At 32.3% G+C, this 19,898-nt stretch overlaps 2 protein-coding genes across 14 annotated transcripts; one reads left to right on the forward strand and one right to left on the reverse strand.

Moving 5' to 3' along the window:
• Positions 1 to 662: 662 nt before the first annotated feature.
• LOC101211369 (kinetochore protein NDC80 homolog) lies at positions 663 to 8,325 on the reverse strand. Of its 12 annotated transcripts, none has more exons than XR_004215493.1 (7): positions 7,992 to 8,324; positions 6,966 to 7,212; positions 6,720 to 6,866; positions 4,838 to 5,042; positions 1,995 to 2,574; positions 1,377 to 1,438; positions 663 to 1,227 (listed from the first exon to the last, which is right to left on the reverse strand). XR_004215493.1 is itself a non-coding variant. In XM_011653118.2 (5 exons), the coding sequence occupies exons 1-4, from the start codon at positions 8,147 to 8,149 to the stop codon at positions 4,839 to 4,841; spliced, it is 756 nt and encodes a 251-aa protein (XP_011651420.2). In that variant the 5' UTR covers positions 8,150 to 8,325; the 3' UTR covers positions 663 to 1,294; position 4,838. The 12 variants fall into 12 exon arrangements, 2 of the variants coding, with proteins under 2 accessions (XP_011651420.2, XP_011651418.2); XR_004215490.1 differs by having other exon boundaries at positions 663 to 1,294; XR_004215492.1 differs by having other exon boundaries at positions 1,342 to 1,438.
• A 2,425-nt stretch (positions 8,326 to 10,750) lies between these two features.
• Positions 10,751 to 16,890, forward strand: LOC101208344 (dihydrofolate synthetase). Of its 2 annotated transcripts, XM_011653113.2 has the most exons (11): positions 10,751 to 11,220; positions 11,444 to 11,541; positions 11,643 to 11,793; positions 12,108 to 12,170; positions 12,529 to 12,690; positions 13,603 to 13,785; positions 13,873 to 13,972; positions 14,263 to 14,394; positions 14,752 to 14,883; positions 15,813 to 16,117; positions 16,261 to 16,890. In XM_011653113.2, exons 1-11 carry the CDS (start codon positions 10,924 to 10,926, stop codon positions 16,306 to 16,308), a joined length of 1,671 nt encoding a protein of 556 aa, XP_011651415.1. In that variant the 5' UTR covers positions 10,751 to 10,923; the 3' UTR covers positions 16,309 to 16,890. The 2 variants fall into 2 exon arrangements, with proteins under 2 accessions (XP_011651415.1, XP_004149457.1); XM_004149409.3 differs by having other exon boundaries at positions 10,753 to 11,220; positions 15,813 to 16,752.
• Positions 16,891 to 19,898: the final 3,008 nt, after the last annotated feature.

Here is a 19,898-nt window from a genome sequence, read left to right on the forward strand (position 1 = left end):
AATTTACATTGCTCTCATCTAGTTTCCTCTATGCTCCCCCATTCCCACTCTCACTCTCCATCTTCTATTTTATCAGGATAAAGAAATATATGAGAGGTTGAATAAAAACGGGTGGTTTTGAGTGATTTCACCATAAAAGTACGTTAAAAAAAAAGGTTTTAGAGATTATACAACTTTGTTTTTACTAAATCCATTATTTTCAAATTTATATGTTTTTATGTAAAACATAGATTACACCAATCAAAGTACCTAACTCAAGCTTAAGGAAGCTAAAAAGTCAAACATCCACTTAGAAATCAAGCACTTTCACTTTCACTTTCACCTCGGGTCCTACGTTTTACACCCTATTGATCCTTTTTCATGTTGTAGAATAAATTCTTGTTGCCAGTTCATAGAAGCCTTTATGTTTAGTGTTTTTTTTGCCAGTCCATTAGAACTTTATATTGTGATTCATCCATAAACAAAGTTTTATACATAATTCCCTACCTTCATTTCACGATGTTTTTATCAAATTTATCAGCAAACTGTTTGTTGAGACCATTCTGTCATCACATGGGCTAACTACCAACCCCAATCATTCTCATTCAACAAAGATTTTTTCTTTCTTTCTTAACGAGTATGAGTGTCTGGATTAACTTAATCAACACTTGTACTTTAGCATCTACCATAAACTATGGTTTTAGCAAATAAATTCTTTTATGGCTATTGAACCTCAGTTATAAATTCTTTTACAGGCCTCATTTGCCTCAATCAAACTACCAACAAGGGTACCAAACATGTAACATAGACTAAGATAGACAACAGGAATAAATAATTACCCTAAATGCACAAAATTTACAATCAGATCCACAGGTTACATGTCATGTCAACCAACTATGGTCTATCAATATAGCTTTCCTCCTAATAAAGGTCCAACATAACTAAGTTTTATGCTTTATGCTATTTTCCCACAAAAGACCCTTTTTGGGAGTTTCTTCAAGCGGATGACATTGACTCTTACATTTGAGTATGAAATTGTTTGGCAGTGGAATCAATGACATGATGTCATGCAGGTAAAAGGAAAGGATCTTCTTCATTTCCATAGATCTCGAACAACTGCTTGGAGTAATGTGTGGCTAAATTTCTGCACAGCTCAATGGTCTTTGGGTCATACTCCTCCAACTCTTTAACAGATTTGTTGAGATTACCTTGTAGATCACCATTGCTGAGAAACTCAGCCAGGTGCTCCTATTAGAGAAATTACAGGGAGTCGACAAAATTCATCAACAAGTACCTTTGGTGTAATCTCACTTCTCTACTTGCACAAAACACAAGGAAAAAAGTTGCTTAGAATTCGATTACCATGCTCGAAACGAGATTCTAATATTCTATAGTACCACGTTTTTCCCTTGCCCAAAAGAAACAGTAGGATTGGGTGATGAGCCATTCGGAGATGTTCCTATCATTAGAGTATATCCACCAAACACAAGGAAAAAAGTTATGTAGACTTCAGTCATCCAGGAAAAATCAGGTTAAAAGCAACAAGAAATTCACTTAACACATGCGCAGGTTAAAACCTTCATGAATACAAATCAAAGATATTCAATATTTTACAATCAAATCCTTCATATCACTGTTTTTTTGAGCGGTTGTCTTAGAGTCGGATAAGTGTGTTATGGAGTTGATAAATAAAGAAACTAGAAAAACGTAAAGCAATAGAAAATCAACGCAAAGACACACGGGGTTCATTAATGTGCGTTAACTATGTCAAAGGGTAGAGGGAAACCTAATACTTGGTTATTTCAAAACTCTAGATCACAGATTCAAGGAATTCCAACAAATTGTTTTTCAAAAAAATTATTTTTATCCAAACTATTTGGATTTTTAAAAAATAAGAGACTATTTATAACAAACTATTTTAAGTGGTTGTCCGAACTAAAGACTTAGAAAAGTTATTCCAAATAACCTTTATGCAATTAAGAGAAAACAAAAACAATATTAAAGAAAAAGAATACCTGCTTCAAAGTTTCTAATTTCTTTTATCAGTGGCCACACCATCCAAACCACGAGTTTCAGGACTCATTGATAATCCAATTACCCCTTCAAACTTCCCACAAAGCACTGGCTTCCCATCACCTTACCTTTCATCCATTTTTGAAATCTGAATCTCCAATTGTTTGAACTTACCTTTCCACAGCTCAGCTTCACTTTCAGCCTTCTTCTCAACAGCCAGAACATTATTCTCAATCAGAAGCTGAACAATCTCCTCTTTCATTTCATTATTTTCAACTAAATTCACAACTTCCATCTTTCCATCCTTAAAACAAAGATTTCTTCCATCTTTAGCACAACTAACCTGCTATCCACATTCATGACTCTTCTCCATCCAAACTTTTATCTCCGTTTCAATGACTGACTTTTCTGACTCCAACTTCTTCATTTGGCCCTGAAGTAATTCATACTAATCTTTTTTATTTGAATCTTCAACTCTAACTCTTCACACTTATTTTCAGCTTTTTCACACCTCAATTTCAGTTCACTGCACATACATACATCTTTTTGTTCTGCTCTATGTCCAACTTCCTCCACATCCATCTTCACATCCAACACAAATTTGTATGTTCAGAACAAATAATAATAATAATTACAAGGATTAAACAAATTGATATGTTTGTGTGTATGCTAATTACTATACTAAATAATTTTATTATATTAAGTTTTGTTGTTACCTAAGCCAGAAAGACGTGAGTTGTCTACTAACAAACTCTCACTTGAGATATAGGATCGTTTCGTTTCCACTAGTTCCCTTAGTATATGATCCCTTATCAATTTACTAAGTTGAGAAACATGAAAAGGATCAAAATATTTTGTTGGCAATTTCTTTTTATTGCAATGACAAGCTAAATACACCAACTGATAAGGGTCTGAGTTTCAAATACACCATATCTCCCACTGTAAAGTTAAGATCACGTTCCTCTGTAGTACTAATTACACATTTCTTTTGGAAAAATGGCAAAGCAAGATTTTTTTTTGCAAGCTTTTTTTGTTTAATTATACCAAAATGTCTCACTTTGCACGAGTTACAGTTTTTTGTTACCCTAAAATGCTCTCGAAGTATCTTTATTAAATTTTAATTATATTTTGGCTTTCCTATATTATAAAATCACAAAATCTCATATAGCATATATTTTTTTTTTTTCACTTAAGAACTTGGGAAGGGTGCGTTAAAAACCTCCCTCACGCCGACAATGTCTCCAATCTCCATAAGTTCGTTCGTCATCTCACCTAGTATTTTCCCCAATTTGGTTTTCAAATTTCAATGGAATTGAACTTTTTTCTCACATTTTTGTTAAATCTGAAATCAAATCAAATATTCTTTTATTAAGATCCCAGCTCAAGTGAGTGAAGTGAGTTATTACAACCTACTCTATGTTCGAAATTCCAAATATAATAGTTGGTGTACCATGTCAAATTACCAATTCATATTAACCATTTTTCCCTAATCATCTCTATCCCTCTTTGTTACAGTGTTTACTATTTCCAATTAAAATAGGTACCATCCCAACCACATCTTTCTTATATTCCTCAAACTATAACAGCCACCTACCAATAACCAACACAATATCTCGGAGACAGATTTTCTTAACTACCCTTAAAACTCTAAATTTTAAAGTTTAAGAGTAGAGTACAATAAAAGCACACCTTCTATTGCTATAAAGAACTTCTAGCTGAGACCATGTCATCATATCAAATAGAAAGGTAATCATAACCAGATTTTCTTTATACCCAAATCAAGAGGTACAAAGGAAAGAATGAGCAGACATTGATCTCATGTTCATAGCAAAAACAATGAATATCTTAAACTTAAGGATCACATAGTTGTTCTGTTCCAAATCCAAGTAGAAAAATCATCGATTTCTTCGACTAACTTTAGATGTGCAAGTTTCTGTCAAGTGTAGCTCTGAGGAAAAATTTTTAGATTTGTTTCTTCTTTTCTAAAATCTTATTGATCTCTCTCTCAGTCAAAGATTAGGCTATGTGATATTTCTTCCTATGTGATGTTCTTAGGTTAGGCTATAACCCAACACAGTTATAACTCATTTGACAATGAGAGGCCTCTAAATTTGTATAAATATGGTATAAGAAACTTCACGATAATTAATTGATCCAATTCCTATATATCTATACCAACAAAAGTCTGAAAAAGTCATAAATTGGACGATCTCTTCAGAAATTCTATGTGGGCTGAACACAAATTATGTGGAATAGACCCCATTGCTGTAGTTATTATAATGTCACATAAAGGAAAATTCAGAATCCAACACGAACAGTTAACAAATGGAAGAAAACTTTGATGTTCCGAAAAGGCATTTCGATTGCAATTATCTCAGTAATCAGAAACTCAAGCCGCGAATAAAAAAATCTTATACTACAATCATAAACGGACCAAAAATTTCAAATCCAAGGTAATTGGAACAGAAAAGCAAAAAATAAATATTACACCAGAAACTTGATTGTCTTTTTTAGAGGTATTAAAACCAAGGGTGCTTCTAAACTTAAGCAAAGAAAAAAAGAAAATCTCGAATCCAATATATTCTTTTTTGATATAAACAAGCGCTTTCATTGAGAAAGAAGGAAGAAATATAAGGCATACAAAAAAGGGGGCCAACTAAGAAAGTTATTGCGCGAAGAGTAATTATAAAAGATTTTTTATTTCGAAGCCTAAAATATAACATGGAACATCACCAAGGACCAATCTTGTTCCCCATATAGAATCCAAACATCCGTTAGAATTCATTCTTTGAAATTCATAAAGTGATTTATGGAAAACAAACTTTTAACAAAAGCTAAAGCGTACCTTATACTGCAGGCATAGAAATCTTGAAAGCCTCAGAGATACCGGCAGCAGCCTTCGAGAGGCAGCTTTCCATATCTGAAATTTTGCAGCTAACAACTGCTTTATATTGTGAGAGAGAGTCAAGACATGAAAGTAGTTCACGAGCACACATATGAATTTCTTCTTCTTCTTGCTTTATTGCTTCCTGATGCGCCAATTTGGCATTCTTCACAGAACCAACAACAGATCATAATAAGAGAGGAGAAGATTCTAGCATCAACTAGAAATTAACTAAGCAAAACTGAGGTGGTGGAAAGTCTTGTAACAGTTAATATCGTTAAAGTGATTTCTCTCCTAGTTTAGGCGTAAGAAAAGATACGATGATATGGTACAATGCGTACTGGCTTGGTTGTGTTAACAAAAGATTATTTAACAGTCCATCTAGAGTTCTTCCAAAATCTAGAAAGAAATTTGAACTCCAAACATGCATTTGGTTTTTAGTTTTTAATAAATTGTACTTGGTTTTTTACAATTTCTTAATCATAGTTTTCATGCTTTCAAGATAAACATTTGTACAAGCCAAATGCCGAAAACAAAAATAACTTTTTAGAAACTACTTTTTTCAGTTTTCAAAACTTGACTTGAATTTTTTAAAACACTCTTAAAAAGTAGACAGCAAAATGAAAAATCGAGATGGTAGAATTGTGTTTATAAATTTAGTTCTCAAGGACCAAAAACCAAATGGTTATCTAACTTCTAACGGGATTCAAGTTATCAATCAATCTTTATTCTCATTGCCACTAAATATGAGAATAGAATTTTGTTTGGTCCCTTAAGTTCAACAACTTACATTCTAGTTCCATCACTCCAAGAAATTATTCTAGAAGATCCTTGGGCTTGGACTGTTAGTTAACTATCTAAATAATGATTCGACAGTTAACTTGCTGACTAGATTTGTAGACATGATTTTCTCTTTTCTTTCCCTACCCTTCTTATTATGCTAGCATTGGATTGATTTCAAAGGGGATAACATCTTATATGGAAGGATAAGTACGAGACCATGGAGCCAATCAAAGGTGAATGTATCTCATCGGTACAAAAGGGGCAGCAGTGGCGAGCTCAAAAGAATTGGCAGATAACATTCCATATGAGTAATAGTTATTCCTCAATCCTCTTCTTAAAACCTAAACTCAAAATCCTTCTCTCATTCACAACTTGCATTGACAGAATACAAAAAGTCACACTTGACTTCCTCATTTATCGCCATCACACTCAACTCTTAAATTTATCTCAACTTTGTATGTCTCTCTCGCACATGGATTCTTCAACTCTTAAAAGTCACACTCGTGTGCATGTATCCTTTCCTCACTCGCACAAATCTTAGGCGTGTAATGTTTGGAGTTTTATAACTTATTTTCTTATATGAAGTGTTGTTGGTTGAAAGCTTTGGGAGAAGAAAGAGTGAGAGGTATGGGCAAAGACAAAGTGTACTTCTTAATGAAAGAAGGTGAATGAATTTTTTGCACTCAGATAAAAGGAGAAGAAGCAAATGTCAGAAGGGTAGGGAAATAAAGAGAAATGTCACATAAGCTAAAACAATTCCAACTCATTTGAAAAATTATATTACCTGCCAAATCATCAATCAAATAGTCAACTAAGTTAAGTACCATTTCTTAAAGGCATAGGACTAAAAATATCAGTAAGGGATCAAATAGAAACTAATTTTGAAATTCAAGGGCTAACAGTGTTATTTACCCACAGAAATAATAGTCCTCTGCAAAGCCAACTGATCATCAGGGTTACCAAAAGAAAGGGAAAAAAGGGGTCAACTCCCCCCACCCAAAAATAATAATAATAATAACAATAATAAATAAAGGGAATAATTGTGGTAAAGCATTAATACCTTCAAACTCTCCTCTGCTTCTCCTTCCACGAGATCTAAGTTATGAGCTTCTTGTTGAACATCCTCCACCATTTTCTTGGATTCCGTGGAGCATCTTAAAATATAATCTCGCATTTCATCTTTTAAGGAGATTAGTTGTGTTTCATGCTGGAAGAAAGAAACCATTTAAACGATCAGAAAAACATCTTGTACGAGTTAATTCCTACCAGCCATGCAAACCCCTCATTTATTTTTTCATGTCCTTACTTCATTGATATGGGGTTGAAGAGAAGCCATGTGACTGCGTTTAGACTCAATTTTAGCAGTATTTTCATTTGATTGCTGCCGGAGAGAAATCAACTCTTCCAACTTCATCATGGAACTTCTCCTTATGTCCTCTGCAAAGGAATCAAGTGCAGGCTTAATGGTTGTCTTATAGTCAATCCCCATCATATCAGCTGGTGTCGACCCCTTTGCATTCAGAACATACTGATGACAACTATCGAGCTTTAATCTAATAACAACGAATAGAAGTTGTATTAACAAAGTAGTTAATCTAATAACAACGAATAGAAGTTGTATAAGGGGCTATTGAATAACCCTTTATACTCATAGGTATCATTTGAGATGGATAAGTACCATAAAATGTGAAATTCACAAAAATAAAATAAGAGAAGAAATGCATTACTAACGTAACAATCAAATCAAGAAACTACAAAAATAAACTACATTCTTGCAAAGCAATAACTATAATTCGAAAAAAATCAGATTAAGTAAATGTTGGATACAATACCTTAATTAACTAGATGAAAACATTTGAATCGTGAATGTAGAAAGATTCAACAAACTTCACAGTAGTTCAATTTTACCAATAGTATGTTTTAAAATTTCAATTTATCAATATAAATGATAAGTATGATTTGGGATGACCAATACTTCTAGTATCTTTACAATGCTCGACATACTTTCCCCTGAAAATGTAGAAGACTATGGAAGTGATATACCATAGCTATGAACATTAGATTTTAAAAATGTTCTCGTAGTGCAGTCGGCTGAAAACATTAAAAGGAAAGGTTGAAACTTGATAGCAGATACCCCAAATAAATCAATACATTTAAAACTTCTTCTCAATTGATAAGATTCTTGTCAAGAATGATTTCAAAAGAACGAACTAGAAGTAGTGGAAATAAAGTTAAACTTGGTCTTCGTGATGAAAGTATTAAGTTTGAGATATTTGAAAACAAGAACTAAATGATGATAACAATAAATAAAGAAAAGTGAAAGAGGAGCAACCTTCTCATCGCCTGGTTACATTCCATTGCAATGGCCTCAAGCCCCTTAAATGTATTTCCTAGAGTTGCATCAAGATCCCGTGACTTCTCCTCCCACAAGTTCCTCGAGACTTCGGCATCACCGATGTCCCTCTCCACAGCCTGCAATTCTCTTCTCATCCTTTCCACATTCCGATGGAAGAAGGGCGGCTACTGGCAAAGCAGACATCGGAATCGCGGAGAAGTGGCGGAGGATTGAAAGACGCCTTTGGACGGCGGCGGGCTGTACCCTTCATATATGTCTCCGGCGGGTAGTTGGTTGCGTTTTCAAAATTTCAATTTGAGAGAAGATATTGGTAAAGGGAGGGAAATTTTATTGTCATGGGACTGCCAATTGTTGAAATTACCATGACAGGAAACCACTTTTGCTTATTTACGAAACCGCCATCCCATTCCTCTATTTCATAATTTCATAATTTATACTCAAATTTTTAATTTTCATTGCTTCGTCGTCGACAATTACAAAAAGAAAAACTGGATCAACTCTGAAATAAATAAGACTGCAAGTATTTACTATTTAGGCCACCAAAGCCATCTCCAATGGCATACCTGAACATTAAAATGAATCAAAACCATAGTGAAATACAAGAGCTTATAAGCTGATAGTAGTATAGTTCAGTATTGGAGAACATAGTATGTATGTAGCCAAGCCATGCTTCGAGAAGAAGGAAAGCCCAATGCTCCTATCCAAACTTCAACGTATTTCCAATATCATTTGACACAGTCTCTACTTCTTCCATGTTGAAAAGTCTGAAAGACCACAAATGTTCTTTAAAATAAGGAATATTAATTTTAACAACAAAAGTGTTACAAAATATTTAAATATAAGAAATATTATCATCTAACTAAACAAGTAGATATTTCAATTTTAAATATTACTCTGTTTGTTTGCACTTCCCTCCATCACTATTTTTTGTATAAAAGTTTATTTGATTAGCTAAATATTTAAATACTATTAAAAATATTTAAATTTGTTGAATTTTTCTTTTCAGATACAATTCATCTAATTGGTCATTAGTCATTACAATTAGTCATTCCACATGATTAAGAGGCAATTGGTTTCTAAAATCAGTTAGGTCACCAAAATTAGTCTACTCACTTATTGTAGCAAGTGTAGTTCACTTTGGGGTGGTTTTTGGAGTTGATACCAAAGTTGGTCATTGAACGTGTATGACAACGTGGTTGTTGGACGCAATTAACAATTTTTTCTATCGAAAATTGCATATGATATAGCAATATAGCACATTGTTTTAGAATTTTGCAAATATGGCAAAATTTTCAATTCTCAATCTTAAATTTGTTATTATTCATAAACTACCATTAAATCACTTATTTCTCATTCTCTTATTAACGTCCTACTCGTTATTTATTTATTCTCTCACATTTTAAAGTCCTAATTATTTGTTTATTCTTATACTAGAAAAATTATTTATTCTTTCTATCTTAATCTTAATTTTAAAACATTCATAGTACAATAATTGCAATATAAAATATAATATAATGGTTGTTGATCGGAGTAATTTAACTTCATTTGTGATTTTTGTTTTACTTTATTCGATGTTTATTTTGAGTTGAATCTGATTCTAAATTATTTTGTTTTATTTTTTACATTGATTTTGTTTTGGTTTTACTTTGACTCGGTTTTGTATATTAGTGTTGTGTTATACTTATATTATATGTATTAGTTGGTTAATATGCTTACTACGTAATTTTTTCATTTTCTCAAATTTTATGCAGTTCATTAGAGTATTATTAAGTATATGAATGGTGTAATTCAGTGTATCATTATCAAGTATATCAACAATATATTGTTTACATGAGTTTAGCTCAACTGACACTTATATCTTCTCTTGGACAAGAGGTCTTGAGTTCAAATCTTCACCATAGCATTTATTACAATCATTTTACGATGGGTGAGGTGGATTTCGTTTTTGTCATTTTTGCAAGTGCCCCTTTAATAAATGTATCGACAATACAACAAACGTATTATACTCAATGCATCAATATATTTAATTAATTTAGTGTATTTGCAAAGTTTAACAAATGTATCAACAACATATCAAGTGTATCAAGTGCAACAAGCATAACAAGTATATCAAATGATGCGTGAAAATGTTTATAATTCTAGAGGGTAGATTTGTAGTTTTGCATTTTTCAAACATGGACTGGGCTTGAATTTTGTCATTTTTGCAAATTCAAAAGTAGTGTGTCATAGGCCTAATTTCTAAAACTAATTTTGTTATATTTGCAAGAGCTCATTTTTCTATTGGAGTAGGTTGCCAACATTAGTAATCGAAAGCGGTGGCAAATGGCGATAGCAGTCAACTACAACTACGATGAAATTGTGGTAGCGAAGTAGTGAGGGTAGTTTGTAAAATTAAATCACACACTATAAATTTGATTGACAATATACTAACCGACAAGGACATAAACCTCCACAACTTTATTTTTTATCTTAACTCAGAAGATCTTAGACCAATGAAGATAATTGTTTTCACTTCTAATGACTTTCTTTCCAAACTAAAATAAAACTTTGTTTGCCCTCTTAAAACATCACTGTCAAACTTAATTAATATCAAAGACACATCTAAACTTGTAACAATTTTTTTTTCTAGTTCATGTCTCCTTATGAATGTTGTGGATGCCTATTTAAGAGGTAAGTGGTTTATAAATAGTTAGAAATATGCTTAGGTGACATTACTGATTAAATCGGAGTTCGAGAAGCTACAAAACGAACTTATTTTTGAAAATTAGCATCATAAATTTCTTGATCGCTAACATCTCATGGAATAAGGGATTTAATTGAATGATACTTCGCTCTATCACCCACTCTTCGAGAGCAAATCCCTTTTCCTTCATTCTTTTTCCCCAAGAAAAACAGTGCCCATTTCAGAATGAATGTCTTCAAATATCATCACCACTGTCGCCCGCAGATTCTCGGTAGCCTTCTCCTAAATCATTTCATTGGCGAATGCCCTTCTATCAGTTCCCGATTTGGGTCCAAACAATGCTTCGCCACTCACTCAGAAGACCAACACATGACCCAATTCATGGAATATTTAGATTCCCTGAAAAACTACGAGAAATTGGGTGTACCCAGAGGTTCAGGCACTGATTCTGATGATGGGTTCGATCTGGGAAGGATGAGAAGGCTGATGGAACGACTGGGTAATCCGCAATCCAGGTTTAAGGTTGCATTGCCTCTTATTTTTCCTAGTCTTCACTAAATCTTGCATTTTTGGACTGACCCATTTCATCTGTAGCTCAACTGAGTTAAATTAGTCTTAAAAAGCCGGTAGATTTGTAATCTTTTATTCATACTAATACTCATCTCATGGGAAAAGATACTACCCATGTTTGAAAATTTCACATGAAAAGTTAAGCTTATAGTGGCTAAAGGTAGGACAATTGTAGGCAATTCACATTGCTGGAACGAAGGGAAAAGGGTCGACTGCGGCATTCCTTTCGAACATTTTACGAGTAGAGGGATACTCTGTTGGTTGTTATACTAGGTACAGCCTTTTTGCAACAATTATCAAATTTTCTGTATACTCTTACTCGGGATTGATTTGAGAAGGTTTAACTTTGTGATTGTGAATTTCTTCATGTGTAGTCCTCATATTGAAACTATAAGGGAACGTATTTCACTTGGAAGATCTGGAGACATGGTCTCTGGGAAGGCACTAAATTCTCTTTTCAAAAGGAATAAAGAGGTCTTTGATCAGTCAGTAGAGCTTGAAAATGGACATTTAAGTCACTTTGAGGTATTAATTCATGCTGTCTGTTGTGATTGGAAATTCTCTAGGAACTCAAATGGCTTATTTGCTGCTTCTGATTCTTCTACATGATTTTATTGAGCAAAATGATGTACCGTGTCTAGGTTTTCACTTTGTAATTTGTGTGTCACGTGATCTTTAATAATATATCCTGCATCTTTTTCTTTTTTCTTTTGGTTTCATATAGGAAGATATAAATTGTTCGTGTCAATGATAAACCTTTGAACTCTTAAAGGTCATTGGACCAATTCAGTCATTGATGTTTTCTTAATCTTTTAGACGGGCTGATGAAATTATCCCAGGTCCTTACTGCTATGGCGTTCTCGCTCTTTGCTCAAGAAGATGTTGATGTTGCAGTCATTGAGGTTCACTTTCTTTTAACTAATATTTTTCTTTGTCAAGTATTTTCTTTTATTTCCTCCAGCAAAAGCTTGCAAAAATAGCAAAAACAGAGGCTCTTGCAAAAGTTGAGGTAAGTCATTGACAGTTTGGTCTTATTTTAGGGGCTTTTGCAAAAATAGCAAAAAAAATTATGATAATAGGGCTCATATCACTACATTTTCTAAATTGTAAAAGTAACAAATTAAAAAGTTGATAACCCTATGATTACCGATATCACTAATTTTTCCATATTCGCAATATTCAAAAGATAGGCCCATAAGCTGTTTTTTTAAAAATGTTTTTGTCATTTGATGCAATTACCCCTTATTTTAACTAAAACAGGCTGGACTTGGTGGTGCACGGGATGCAACAAACATAATTTGCAGCTCTGAACTTGCTGCTGCAGTCATAACTTCAATTGGAGAGGAACACGTGGCTGCCTTGGGTGGCTCTTTGGAAAGCATTGCAACGGCAAAGGCTGGAATAATTAAACGTGGTTGTCCAGTTAGGTTGTTTTCATGATGTAATTTTGATGCTGTTTGACTTTGTTAAGCTTTTGATATTCATTATCCACGCATTAGTTAGTTTTTCTTTTCTAATGAGTTGAAATTGTTGGTGATATTATAATTAAATTTGCCGTCAACCACAAACTTAAGCTTTTGGATAAATTGGTGGTTTAATATGGTATCAGAGCAGGTGGTCCAGGGAGGTCCTGTGTTCAAGCCCACAAGTGAGAGGGAGTGTTGGTGATATATAATTAAATTTGCCTTCAACCACAAGCTTTCGAGCTTTTGGATGAATCGGTGGTTTAATTGAAATAACCTACAAGAAGTGAAGAGTTGACTAAAGTCAGCTCGAACTTGCATAAGATCACAGAAATGTTTTCTGCTTGGCTGTAATTATTGTTTGAAATAATTGTTGTGGTTGAAAGACTAAACTGAAGTTTTTGTCACAATGAACTTCAAGCACAACACAAGAAAACTAAATTGCAATCTGTCTTTCAAATTATTTTGCCATATAGAAAGGCATCAAAATTGGTCTATTGCAGTAAATGAGGCAGAAGCAACCTGAACTAAAAGGTCTTAGAGGCTTCCAAAGTCCATTGCCTTTATTCTATAGACATGATCTTGTATAGTTAGACTCCCATTCTTGTAGAAGGAGTCCGCTTTTTTTGTACGCCTATGGATTCTTTCATTTTTTTCTTAATGAAAGTTGTTCTTATTAGAAAAAAAAAGGCCCCTAATGTGATTGAATTTTCTCATATAAAGTTGTTGATGTTAGTTTATGTGTTTGTCTTTGTCTACGTGTGAGAGAGAAGTTTATTCTCCAACCCCTATTGTGATATTATTCTCCTGATTCATTCTTCCTTTTCCCTTCTGAAATTTATTCCTAAAAGTTTTCTGAATTTGATGTCAGACAATTCTGGGTGGTCCATTCCTTCCAAGAATTGAGTACATTCTTCGCGATAAAGCATTGTCCATGTCTTCGCCCGTAATATCAGCCTCAGATCCTGGAAACAGAAGTACCATAAAAGGTGTAAACCTGCTCAATGGAGGACTTAGCCAATGTTGCGACATAGTAATTCAAATAGACAATGAAGTATGGCTAGCTCATGTATTCTTAAACAAATATAATTTTACTCCTTGAACTTCAACCAAGAGTTCCTTAATCTCTTTGTCAATGCAGTTCATCGAGTTATTGGATGTCAACCTCCGCATGCTTGGACCCCATCAACTTCAGAATGCAGCAACTGCAACTTGTGTTATTCTTACTCTCCGTAATTTAGGTATAATATCATTTTGTATATTTGATTTGATATTCGTACTTTCATTTAGAGAATAAATATGTGATGTGTAATTTATTTCCGTGACACGTTTACTTAAGATGCATTTTTGAAGTGCCCTTTGCATGTGAGGCCTGTGCAGAAGACAGAATACTTTAGAGACAAATGTATTTAAGTCTTAAAAAGAGATACTTAAAATTTCTTGCTTTTAGATGATATATGATGCAAGATAGATTGTACTTTATTTCACCGAATACTTTCTTTTAATATTTCCCTAATGAGAAATAATTCAGGCTGGAGAATTTCGGATGCATCTATCAGGAGTGGACTAGAGCAAACATTCCTTATTGGTAGGAGTCATTTCTTAGCAGCCAGGGAAGCTGAGGTTCTTGGACTACCTGGAGCAACGATATTGCTGGATGGAGGTGCATTCATATTTCTATCTACAATGCATTCATATTTCCGTTTACTAATGTCAAGTTTGGTCCGTTGGGACCTGATCATTGTGCTCATGCTGTGTCTTCTCTACCGTATTGTACTTAAAGATTCTTGGTAATTTGATGTTCAGTACATGGGCTCTCTTTTCACTGTCGTTGGTAAATGTTTATAATTGGTCTGCTGATGCCTGACACTTGAAGGTTTGCAGAATATTGTAGATCTGCTTAGTGTTTTCAACCTACATCAACTGATATATATTTGAGTTATGTTGTTCTGGATATTGGTGCCATGCCTTGCATTCTTTTAGACAGTGTTTTCTAATTGGTTCTTGAATGTTTTCACAGCACATACCAAAGACTCTGCTAAAGCATTATTGGATACCATTCAAATGGCTTTCCCTGAGGCTCAATTGGCTCTTGTGGTTGCAATGGCCAGTGATAAGAATCACGTTGGTTTTGCTAGAGAATTCCTTCAAGGTAAGCCTTCTCCTCTGCAAAGAGTTCGTCTCATATTTTCTTCAGCATAGAAATTTCTTCTTGATCGTAAATTCTTCGATATTCTTGAAACTTTTGGATTATATAGGCCACATCTGGTTCTTATAACCATGGTTCTTTTGAATCATATGAGAATGTCTGCAGAGATAGATTAGCTAAAGTGTGCACATTGAAATAGATGACTGGAAGAAAGTGTGTTAAGAGAAGTTGGTAAGAGAAAATATGTCTAAAGAGTGAATAAGCGAGAAAACTGTTAGCGACAGTTATGTCAAGTGAACTTATGATAGGTTCTAGAAAATTTCATTTTAGTTCTTGAATATTAGTTGAAGTTTCAAATTTTAGTTAAAAGAAGCTTAACAAACGAAAACAGAGAAAATTTTATCTTCCTTTCTTTATCATATAGGAGACTGAAAATAAGGTGTGGACTCCATCAAATTGCATGCTTCATCTTCTACCTTTGCTCTTCATTTTTTTAAACAAAAAATAAAACCTTTAATTGAAGTAATGAAAAGTAACAAATAAACTTTCACAAGGGAGAGAAAAACAAAAAGTAAAGAGAAAAAATATAAATAAAGTGAGCTTACTGAGCACCAAAATTAATACGAGTATTCTGAGAAGAAAAATCAATCAATAATTTAGGAAAATGATATCATTGATAAGCTTTTAATGTGTAAGTATTGAAGCCCTCTAGGCAACCCTGCTGTTTATTCTCTAAAGTCTTTTGATTATGGTCAATCAAATCTTAGAAATGATTGCAATTTAAACAAAGCAATAACTTTCCAAGAGATTTTATACATCTTTCCATATGTTATACAATGTCATGTAATTTTGTTCATATCTGTCTACTTTGATGATGTGAGATTGAGATGTAACAATAAAATGCTGACAGTCGGCAGTTAACTGACTTTCAGGTGGAAAATTAGAGTCCGTTGTCTTAACTGAAGCCCTTATTGGTGGAGGCAAATCAAGGACAACTTCAGCTGCTTTTCTAAGAGACTGCTGGATCCAAGCATCCAATGAATTGGGGATCCCTATTTCTTTAGAAACTAAAGATGCAGAAGTTTTCTTCACAAGCAAACTCGGAAACAGACCGGTATTGACTACTGAGACCTCGTTATTACATGCCATAAAAATTGCTGCCGAGATTCTCAAGCAGAGAACGAAAGGACGGCAAGGTCTTGTCGTAGTATCTGGCTCTCTGCATGCTGTTTCAATGGTGTTAGCTTCTCTTCATTCTTGAAGTCTTTATTTATGATAGGCACTTCTTTCGTATGTACTTTGAGCATAGTTCTTGAATATTGCCAGATTATTTTCTTAGCATATTTCTATGAATTATTTGAAGTGTGACATTAATGGCAGGGAAAAGTAATGAAACAACCCTCTCAAAAGGGTGAGAAACTAGAGTAGAATACTACGGAACTCAGCATGGATGATCCAAATCTTTACAACAGCGATAAAATTTTCGATAATCTTCTTTGAACAAACTAGAATTCACTACAGGGAATTTTGCGACATAGGGAAGTGTTGGAAAGAAAAAAAAAAGTCAAGCGAATGAAAAAAGTCATTGGAGATGGTTGTTGAGAAAACTTCATCAGGAGACTTTTTGCCAACGACGCTAACAAGTGTCAAGAAGAGGGTTCGGCAACCTTCAAAGGGATCAAATGCAACGTACCAATCCAAAAATTTGGGGCATTTTGTGTTAGATTTTCACATGAAAGTATTGTGTGTGAATATTTGTGAGATACATATTTTATTAGAATAAGAAAAAACAAATGGTTATCATGGATTCAAAAAGACAAGATTTGAGAAAGAATGGGTTTAAAAGTATAAATGCTGTTTGTGTTGATTACTCGATGGTTTCAGAAGTTGAAAGCTATTCTGAACACTATTATTGACATTCCAATTGCTGTGTACAGAGCCATTAGTGAATCATAAAGAGCAGACTGAAAAAGAGAGGTCTAATGGTGGGTAGCCATTATCTTTCACTTTCTCTAAAGCTTTTTAAAGCTTCTTTCCCCATTTTCTTTAATGCATTTTGATATATATACTTTTTTTTTTTTTTTTTTTTTTGTCTATTTTACCTCTAATTTGATATATATATCTTTTATAGCTGAGATGGGTGGATTTTAATTTCTAACTTATTAGTTGATATCATATTGATCGGTTAAGCTTCAGTCCAATTAGTTATCATTTTATTTTTAATGTTCTACTTATGTCACTTTTCTATGCATTGGGGCACAAAATCTTAGCCAGATTTAGATTAAAAGTTGATTTTTATCACTGTTTTTTCGTTCATTTAGTAACTATTTGATTTTTTTCCGATGATATTTCTAGGTGTATGAGTTAAGCTTACACATCCCAACTAATCATAACTTGTCTTATCCTACTAAATTTGATGGTTAAGAAAATTCATATTTCAAAAAAATTCATAAAAATATTAAATTATAAATACGTGGTTATGGTAAATTGAAGTACTCCCTCTTATCCTATTATATTTAGCAAATCAAAGTCTTTTATTTAGTGCCAAACCAACCTACAATTGTAATCATTGATTTTTTATTGGTAGTTTAAAATTAAACTTATAAAAATTAATTTTACCTCTTGTCTTGCTCCATCATCTTACTTTCTTGCTTTCTTCCAATGTTAACAGCAACCGTCAACCAAGACCCAAATTAAAAAAAAGGAACAAAGAACTTGTTTTTGTTTTTGAATTTCATGTTAGAATATAATGTAACCTTTTACTCAATATTGATGAAAGCTATGGTTAGCAATTGGACTTACTTTTCTAAAGAAAAGAAAAAAGAAAAATTAAAGTTTCCATAACACTTGACTTTGAAAATTAAGCATATAACAATTCTAAACTTTTGTCTTGAACGATAATTTTTCTAAACAACTTATATTTAGTTAAGATCTCAACTATGCATAACACTATAAAAACATAAGAAGAAACTAATTTAATTTTTAACAAAAAAAACAAAGACGAAATAATATACCAAATAGACCATAGTTTTTAGTTTTAAAAAGTGGAATAGAGTTGCCAAACGTCTGTGAGAAGTATTTGAATAATAATTATTTTATTTAATTTCAATGACACTTTTAAATATAGCAAAACCAATCAAAATATTTTTAAAAAATATATATAGCAAGTTTTCATATTCTAATATAGACATTGGTATGTTTCAACCGTTTATCATTTACCATAATTTTTCTAAATCTTACCGTTTTACATTTTTATGTCCCAACGATATAATATTTTGATCCTTCGTGAATTAATGCACCCAATTTTTGTAGGTTATATTTTTCAAGAAAGAAAATTACTTTAGGTTAATAGTTATAGTATATATGTTTCTCTGTCTTGTTTGAAATTGAATTGGCATATATATATATGTTTTGTTATGTCGTTGCCTTCTCTCATGAAATTGATTAATTACAAAAATCAAAAGTACTTTAAGTTTAAATACACCATGAGATTTGTAATAAAAGCAAATATGGCATCATATAATGATTTAAACTCTTACCAAGATTTAAATATAACTTTCAATGTTATTATTACCTTACAATCCAAACATATATAATTTAATGGATTAATATAATTAATTTACTATCTTATCTTTTGTAATTGTTGAAATACAAACCTTTTAAATCAATAATTGGAAAACACAATTAATACAAACAGAAACCAACCAAATTCAACATTTTTTATTCTACATTTCTATATAGAATTGGAAACTTTAGAAAAAGGAAATTAGACAGGAAAAAACAACACAAAAAGTGTTAAAATGACTTAACACTTTGTTTGAATTTCATTTTCGTTTAAACAACTTTGAAATTTTTTATTTAAAATCCATTTTGAATGATTGTACATAATTTCCTTTTTCTCCTCTAAAATAACTTGTTTTCAAGATTAAACATTCAAAAGTTAGTCCAAAGATAACTGGGTTGGGTTGACAACAACAATTTTATGTTTTGAAGATAGATTGATGAAACATTTTTAAATACAGTAAAATAAAATAAAATATTTATATGTTATAGTAAAATTTTGGATTCTACCATCAGTAGAAACTGATAAACTTCAATCTCTATCTATCAATGTCTATTATTGATAGAATTTGAAATTTTACCGTATTTATGTAATGTATTATGAATTATGTTCTATAACAATATATACACAAATATTAATGAATATATTCATATTTAAGGTTTAAATGCCAACTATTATTTAGTAACCCTACAACTAAGCTTTATGTTTAAACAATGGTTTAAATTAAAATTTTGTTTTAAATTTGCTACCAAACACATGCAATGAATTTTGTTGTTATTCTATGTTTATATATAAAAGAATAAAAAAGTTAAATAAAATAAATCATAATGATATTTGATATAAATTCTAACACAAAGGATATATAACCCAACCTATATTTCTTTATGAATTATTATTTCCATGCATGCAAACTCAAAGTTTACTTATAGGTCTAAAAAGAATAATAATATATCAATATTCACCTTACTTTATTTTATTGGAATCATTATCAAGTTACTTAGTAGTACAAGTTCGTAGCGAACTTCTTCATTTATCCGTCGGATGTGACTAACAGTTATATTTTTACTATATACTATATTTTCCTTGGATAAAATTTACCTCTTCTCTTCTCTTCTCTTTTGTTAGATTAAAAAGGTTAAAATATTACAAGTTAAAAAGGGAATAATTTATAGGTTTTTAAAATTAGGAATTGAAATCCAAATATTTTAAACACTGTTGTTAAAAAAAAAAAAAAGTCTCCAATAAGTTTAACTGGACACTGCAATGAACACTGTTATAGAAATTAAACACTAAATTTTCTACAGTTTTCGAATGAAGGTCAATTGGAAATAAAAAGGAAAAGAAAGAAGAAAAGTAAAAATTATTCTGTTTATTTATTTATTTATTATTATTTTGAAAAATGGGTATTAAATATGAATGATCATTCTCAAAGGACCCACAATCCCAATGAGCAAAG

This window comes from Cucumis sativus, chromosome 3 (genome assembly GCF_000004075.3).
Source record: "Cucumis sativus cultivar 9930 chromosome 3, Cucumber_9930_V3, whole genome shotgun sequence".
NCBI classification, from domain to species: Eukaryota; Viridiplantae; Streptophyta; class Magnoliopsida; order Cucurbitales; family Cucurbitaceae; genus Cucumis; species Cucumis sativus.